Source organism: Haplochromis burtoni, unplaced genomic scaffold, assembly GCF_018398535.1.
Source record: "Haplochromis burtoni strain Fernald_Lab_line unplaced genomic scaffold, NCSU_Asbu1 Contig_8, whole genome shotgun sequence".
NCBI classification, from domain to species: Eukaryota; Metazoa; Chordata; class Actinopteri; order Cichliformes; family Cichlidae; genus Haplochromis; species Haplochromis burtoni.
Genome location: NW_024582369.1, coordinates 3173169 through 3181281, shown reverse-complemented (window position 1 = coordinate 3181281; position 8113 = coordinate 3173169). Strand labels below are relative to the sequence as shown.

General features: G+C 38.4%; 1 protein-coding gene across 2 annotated transcripts in view; it reads left to right on the top strand.

Moving 5' to 3' along the window:
• Nucleotides 1-8113, top strand: part of fndc4a (fibronectin type III domain containing 4a) — a 38626-nt gene that overhangs the window by 7915 nt on the left and 22598 nt on the right. For both annotated transcript variants that reach the window (XM_042226563.1, XM_005914384.3), the window contains exons 2-3: nucleotides 1732-1847; nucleotides 3945-4149. In XM_042226563.1, coding sequence (XP_042082497.1) covers nucleotides 1764-1847; nucleotides 3945-4149 — 289 coding nt within the window. In that variant the 5' untranslated portion in view covers nucleotides 1732-1763. The remainder of the gene's footprint in view (nucleotides 1-1731; nucleotides 1848-3944; nucleotides 4150-8113) is intronic.

The following is an 8113-nucleotide window of genomic DNA, read 5'->3' as shown; positions in this document are numbered from 1 at the left end:
GTGATGAAAGATTTGAGCATAAATATGACATATTCGCAGTCAGAAGACAATTAAACACTGTCACAACAGAAGGTCGTTTGAACCATGATTGTACATATATATATATATCTACAACATCCTAAAGGATTTCCAAAGTTCAAAGAAAATCAAAAACTATACAAGACTTTCTGTCAGTCTTAACACTGCATAGCCCCTTCTTACATAAAGTTGTTCTCATTACATGGACAAAATGAGGCAGATATAACCTCCAAACCTCTTAATGCCTGTGTTCCCCCCCCCGCCCCTGACTATCTCCACAGAACATTAATTTCCTCTCGCGCTTTCCATCACAGGGGTAAGAATTAGCCCGGTCCCTTGTTCAGCTCATTCACTCCCTTCCACAAACCAATCCGAGCGTGTCATGAGCCAGAGAAACCGAGCATTATGCTCGTGATTGACCCTGACCCCCATGTGCCACGTAGTGCCATGGGAGCTAGGGCAGGGAGACTGATAACCTTGTCTGACCCGGGCTCCATGGATCCACCTCAGTGTCACCTTTTGCACAGAACAGAGCGACTGTTGCTGATTCTCTCAAAGATAAAATAGGAGGCAGGAGTACCAGAGATAAAAAAGAAAAAGAAAAAAGAAGAGAGACAGACGTATGTAGATAAGCGCGACCGAGCCAGGAAACCGCACATCATCTGAAAAACCTCTCAATTTCATCATTTCGGCTTTCATCTTTCTTTTTCAAGCAATATCTTTTATGGTCCATGCACAGCACATGCTGTGATCTCAAGACAGCTGTGTTATGTATTATTAAATCCATGCTGCATGACTTTACAAAAGTGACTGAAATACAAATTTACTTCATAGCTGTCAATTAATGCTCACTTTGAGGTGAATTGTTAGAGCAAGCATTACTTAAAGGGGCCAGTTGTATATGTTTTACAAGGTCTTCTCTGATGTCATTGCAGAAAATTTCCACTCATGTCATGTGACATTTTCCACATATCACCAGCTACCAAGAGGCCATTAGAAATAATGGTAGCAACAAAAGGCTCACAGATAGTGTCCAGGTTCCAAACTGTCGAGCCTGTCCCATCTTACCTATTCATCTGACCTGAGTGATTGCTTATCGCTGTTCAGGCCTCCCCCCGTCACTCTGTGATTCTCCTGCTCTTCGCTTGCCCCCGCTTTTGTTCCCACTTTGCAATCAGCATGTGTACTGGCAACCAAATCATGATAGATGGCTGCAAAGTGACAGGCTGAAGAAGCATAACCCTGTCTAGAGAGGTGAACATGATATAGACCACTATAAGGCTAGTCAGTCAGGCTGATCCAGAAGCTTGTCAGGACTAGTGCAAATATATTTGCAGGTTCATTTAAAATGCAAGTACACAGGTTATTTAAATGGATTTATTTGTCATTTATTGTAACTTTTGGGTTAAAAGAGGCAGGAAAATATTGGTCCCTTCAAAAACACACATTACAAATAATTAAAATAAGTCCAGAGTGTACTAACGGTTTGTGGATGCCTGTAGAAATAGATCTATTCCTGACCTGAGTACAGTACATTACATTTTACAAGTAAGACTGAAAGAAGTGAGTATGTGGGTTCTCTGAATCTTAGACTTCAGAGTACCAGCACGATTTTAGAGACCCTTCATGAACACAGATGGCATGGGTCTACTCAAATATCTGGAAAAGCTGCTGGATTAACAGATCTCTCTCTTGCTGTTTACTCTCCTCCAGACCGGCCACCAGCTCCTGTCAATGTGTCTGTCATGCACCTGCGAGCCGACTCTGCAACTATATCATGGGAAGTTCCAGAGGGGGACATAATAATTGGTTTCTCCATCTCACAGCAGGTAATTCTTAAAACTTCAAATGCAAAAAAAGGAAAGAAAAATAAATTCAAAGTTTCCTTCTTTCTTTCTTTTTTGTTGTTTTAGCCCTTTTGATTTGTAAATAAGCTTTCATCATTTCCTGTTTTTGGTGCCAACATGCCAGCAGATAGACTGGTGAAGTGGTGCATAATAATAATTACCTGCATAAAATTGGTACTGGCTGAATGGAGCATGGCTCTTAGCGTGAAGCTAGAATAAAACCTGGTATGCCCAATTTGCAGAGAGAAAACATGAATGCACAGAAGTATGTGATGCTGCCAAAAGTGCATTTTTTTTTTCATAATGAAAAAATTTCAGGCTTAAAATAGGAAAGCCAGTAAATGCTAACAACGAATGACAGAATGCAATACGCTACTGTAATCATGTTTACGCTTTACGCAGCTGAAAACATTATGCACCCATTTACTTTGTTTTTCATTCAGTGTGACTGATGGGCTGAACACGACACCCACTCTCCTTCTTCCTCCTGTATAGCAGCTGCATTTGAACACCATCAGCATTCGCCTTCAGTGTCTATGGCAGTTTAATCACAAGATTATTCATTGTTTACAGACAGCTACATGACTTTTTTTTCTCCCCCCAACAATAAAATCTCTCTGTCAAGCGCGGCCATAGAAATAAATAAGAAGACATTTGGCCTGATGTCACTCTAAGTGCAGATTGTTTGTGAGCGCTGAGATCCCTGCATGTTACTGGAGGAGTAATTCTTTTTTGCTTTAGGTCCTGATTGCTCCAATAGCGTTCGGAGAAGTCAAAGATAAAGTTTGAGATTGTGAAAACTTGTCTCCCGGCACTTGTGGTCTAACTTAATCAGACATCAATTCCTAGTCGAGACCCCATATGGTGAAAATAAAGTACCAACTGCTAATATAATAAAATACTCAGCATGACTTTCACCAGAACCTGGAATATTTTCTGGTTGGTCACCTCTACCTCACATTGGTTCCCTGATTGTTTTTTTAATGACACTGGAGAGAAATACATTGTTGACTATAGCACTAGCATAAAGAAAAAACCTCATGAGGTGAAACAAAGACTGTCTTACCTTTAGAGCCATTTTGAGGTTGTATTTATGCTATCACTGAATCTACTCTGCTCTTTGCTTTCTGTTTGACCCTGCGATTTCACGCATTAACAATATTGCTAAATATCCAAATCATTTTTTAATGTTTCTGTAATGGTTATTCTACCAGTACTTGCAAGTTCCTTAATCCAAATTCTATTTTTAACGCTTTAATATGATTATTGTGTTTATCCATGAATTTTTCTTATTTTTTGTTTTATCAAAAAGCTGGAAAAATAGTAAAGCGCATTATTATTCATTATGTTTTGATTAAGATGCTAATTACATTTATATACCTGCAATCCTGAACAGAAAAATGAGTTTTAGTGGTTAAATGTTAAACTCGATTAATTTCTGACTTGTCAGAGTAGTCACATTTGGTTATGTGCCTAGTAAATAAAAGATTTTTAGTTTTTGGCAGATTTCTAAAACATTTGTGGTATCTTATTTTTATGACTGGTGATCCAATGCATTTTTAAAACAGTGAATATTTTAAAAAAGATTTTACTGTTTTTTTGGTCCGAATCTCGAGGTCTTATTCAAAGAGAATTACTGTGTTTCGCTCTAGAATATATGTATGGTGGGTCTTTACCACAGAGTGTATATTAAGGAGTGACATAAAAACGACCTAAAATCTGCATTCTTTCTAACCATCAGCAAATGGGTTGCTGGTCTTATTTTGCACAACATGATGTTTGGTTTGTAAGTGATAGTGCAAGGAAAACAGATCATAGAGCAGGTTATGCTTTAGGGTGGACCTAACTTTTGATAAATTGTTAAAGGTGAGTGGGCAGCAGAGACACCCCTCATTTGTAATGTCTGGTTTAAAAGAACCAAGAAGGTGCCAGCCTAAATGCTTAGCTCAAGACTTCATTCTATAGTGCTTGCGTTACAATACAAACACTATGTAAACATTTGTTGTGAATTCACGCCAAATAATAGAGAACTGGATTCAATTCACTATCGCTTTGTTTTTCTTCTATTCAAATATTCAGAGGCAGGATGGACACATGCAGCGATTCATCCGGGAGGTCAACACAACCAGCCGTTCTTGCGTTCTTTGGGACCTGGAGGAGGATACAAACTATATCATTCAGGTCCAGTCTATTGGCCTCTATGGCGAGAGTCAAGCCAGCAAGAAGGTCCATTTTCATACCCTTAAGAAGTCAGACCGCTTTCCTTCCAACAGCTCCAACCAAGGTATGGTACTCTGAGACCTTGAGCAAAATTCCTCTAAAAAAAAAAAAGGGGGGGGGGGAGTCTCACAACATGCTATGAGTCATTGAAGCTGTAGACAGACATGATCAAGATTACTGCTACGCTTACAAATCATTGAGACCTGCATGTCTTTGACATGCTGTGGAAAGAAAAACAAAATGTGGCAAGAGCAGAATTTTTGACAGTTCTGCAAAGAGAACAAAATGATTCTCAAAATGAGATAAATATGTGGATTGCTATTGTGTTTCAAACTGAATACGCTCTTCATTTAGTGTCCGAGGAGCCTTCAATCTTATAATCAGTCATTAAACGAATTAAACAGAGAAGTACGCAGCTAGGTGTTTGGTATTATTGTGTGCTCCACACAGAACAGCGAAAATGAAAAACAAAAGCAGCAAGTTGTCTGAGGAGATAAGAAAGAAAGGATTCCAAGGCATGATGAAGGTGAAGACTACAATACATCTCCAAGCAGCTTGAATCCTGTAACCAGAGATGAAATCTAATTAATAAGTTTGAGGGCCACAGGACTGCAGCCATCCTATCTGGAGATGGATGCAGAGAAAAACTGACACAAGACTGAATAGAAGTTTAGAATGTGTAGAAGGGAAGACAACCAAACTTTGAAACAGTACAATAAATCCTTTTGGAGATTACAAAATCTGTCAAAAACTTGTTTAAAGCTAAAAATGATATTTCTCATTTATTAGGAAAATAACAAACTGAATTCATGTTTTTACACCCAAATGTGAGGTGCAACTTAATCAAGCGCAACATTCAACATTCACTAAAACTCATTTTACTGTTCAGAAATTCCAATGAATAACTGTAATTTAGCATCTTAATTTAAAAAATAATATATATATTTTACATGTTTTCTTACATTTTTTTTGTAAAACTGAAAAATTGAACGTTTACAGATGAGAAACAACAATTATTTTTTGGCATTAAAAACATAATTCAGAATAAAGACTCCGTACATACTGCTGGATTAACCATTCCTAAACATAAAATGTGATTTTTGTAATTACCAAAATTTTGGGTAGCTATGGCAAAAACCTTACACTGGGTGATGGTGTCAGAATTGTCGATGCAACACCTACTGTGCTTTATCATTTTTTAATCGATTTATTTATTTATTTATGGGGTTTTTTTGCAATTGGTGACACATGGTGGCATAAATGTGTACAGAGTACAATAAAACAAAAAAAAATCATCAGAGTGTCAGAGAGATCTACTGTGTCACAGCTGCTCTAACAGACCTCTAACATCTTAAAGCACCCATATTGACACGATTCAGAAGTGAGCTCTGAGTCCCAATCTTAACTCAGCCATAAGAAATCACACATTCAACCTGACAAAATACATTCAGGAAGAGTGAACAATCTACTAATCTACCAGATAAGACATGTGGAAGTCTAATTAAGTGCCAGATTCCCGCAATTGGCTTAAACAATCGTTATAAACGATTGGGTTAGGGTGGGCAAGATGCTGTCAAATTTGTCTAAGTGCAGTAGAATTGATAAGTTCACAAGAAGCCACGGCACCAGTTTTGTGCATTATGTAACACATTTGTTTTTAATTTTACACGGTTTGCCACGGGCCTTTTTCCCGAGGCACAGGCAGAAGCAACCCATTACAGACACTCTTCCCGCTGTTGCGCTAAAGCCTCTTCTTACTCCTGAATGCTTTTAAGCACCCTAACACTGAGAATGAAATACAGTAAAGGTTAGACAAGAGCAAGTAACCAGAAGCTTCCTCTCAGAGCAGCTCTCTTGCAGGTGGGGGGAGTGGGTTTCAAGGTGAGGGGTTTTATTTCTCCTAGAAACCAACACATTATTGACAGAAGCTTCAAGCAGGTCTGCTGCCAAACTGCTCTGAATTTATGCAGCTCTATATCACTCTGGGTGTTCCTGTTCAAACTCCTCATATTCCATGTGTCGGATCAGCTCGCGGGCAGGAGAAAAAATGAAGACCGTGACCTAAAGAGAATAAGTTTAGTATCTCTCAATTTCATACAGCTCAGATGTGGAAAAGGCTATTTGCTTGTTATATACTTCAGAGCAAAGTCCTCTGGTAATCTTCTCCGCAGTACTTCAGCCACGATTGTGGGATGAGCCAAATGCATTAACTCATAGAATAACGGCAACATTGCTCTAGAAACACGCCTGACGCTTCAAAAACTGTTTTGTGATTTTTATAGTCTTGTCAAAGTCGTGAATATACGGAAGTGCTGATGCAAGGGAATCATAAATGTTTCTGTTCGGCTGACTCAGGTTGCGTATCATTAGTTAAGCTGGCAAGCCTGGCCAAAGCAAAGAGGAAGAAACTAATTCCTGCTCAGCACACGAGTCTGCTCTCATGCAGGAACTGACATTGCATTCCTTTCCTGTTGCTTTACATTAAGTGTCCAGGAAATTATTTTTTTGGCACTTGTGTTTTTAACTTAAGTTTTCTTTAAGTAAAAAAATTGACCTCGGAAAGCTAAATAACCATAAATATATCTCAATAAATTGCTGAGCAAGAGCAAAGACACGGCCGGTGCAGACGCTTGGAAAAGATTTATTATGCAACATTAATCAGGATTTGTAGCCTCTCGAGTCATCCAACTGGGTCAGAGAAACAGCCCATTCAGTGATGCTCCTCATTTGTAGGATTTTGTTTTGGTGCGTAAAAGACATCAATGTCAGCTTTCCATAAATCTAATGCCGACACTGCTGACTCCTCACGCCCAAGCTTTAAAGTCCAATCACATCAAGTTTCTAGGTGCAACTTTTGTGAACCGCATTACTCAACTTCTCTTTTCTTGTTTGACCCTGTATCAGTATTTATGATTTCAATTTTCTTGTCAAACCTAATTCAGACTGAATTACATTCACACGTGGTGTGACTCACACAAACCATCATACACCAATTGAGGGTGTAGAGTATTGTGATTCTCCAATCAATGACAGCATCCATTCTTACATTTCACCCATGAAAACCTGTCCCAGCTTAACTCTTATAATAAGATCTGCAGGTTGAGCTACAGGAATCCAATGTGACCCATTTTTCACTAAGCATTCACCCACATGTTAAAAACAGAACTAGGCTGTCTGGTGGTCACAGCCCACAACTGGGTTATTAAAAAAAAGTTTTCCACATTCAGGAGTGAATGTCTTAATGTTAAAATACGCATAGAAAAATATCTGAACACTACAAGGGATCAAGCAGATGAAAAGACAGCAGACTCAACTAGCTTATTATTTATCACAATATCAATAACAAAAAAGACTCCCCTAAATTTCTGCATATTAACAACAAACAAACAAACAAACAGAAAACGCAGTGTCTGTTATGTTTTTAATTTATAATTTTTTGAAATCTTAATGCGCACTGAGTTCATGTGATATTTTTTGTTGGAGATCTTCCTGCTGACTGTTGTTCCATAAAAGTCATTTTATCCTAGCTGGCTCCAGCACCACAGAGCCATTTCAGAGGTCCTTTGTCACAGCCAAGTGCCTTCTATTGAAACTAAATTGATTTGTGGTATACACCAGACAACCCAGAGTCAGAGCTATGATACATATGAATCAATAGGATGGTTTCTTTCTCTCTTTTTTGTGAACAAAGCAATTTTATTAATAATGTGATTACATATTGGTGTATATTATTTACCTGGGCTGGCCAGACTCTGCATCCTCCCATTTTCTATGAAGTATTTCCTGGCAAGATTCAATAAATACATTGGAATAGACTGCAGCACTCCTTTTATAGCATCGATATCACTTTCCAAAGTCTATTTCAGCTTCATTAGTTTCACAGAAAGCTTGTGTGAGTGTATGTTTATGTGTGTCAGCTGTCCTTCAAGAGAAGTAAGCTGTAGTTCTGCCTTTCACTTGATTCCCCTTTCAGTCAAATTTCAACTATACCAAGAAGATATATATATATTAGGGGTGCAACGATACTC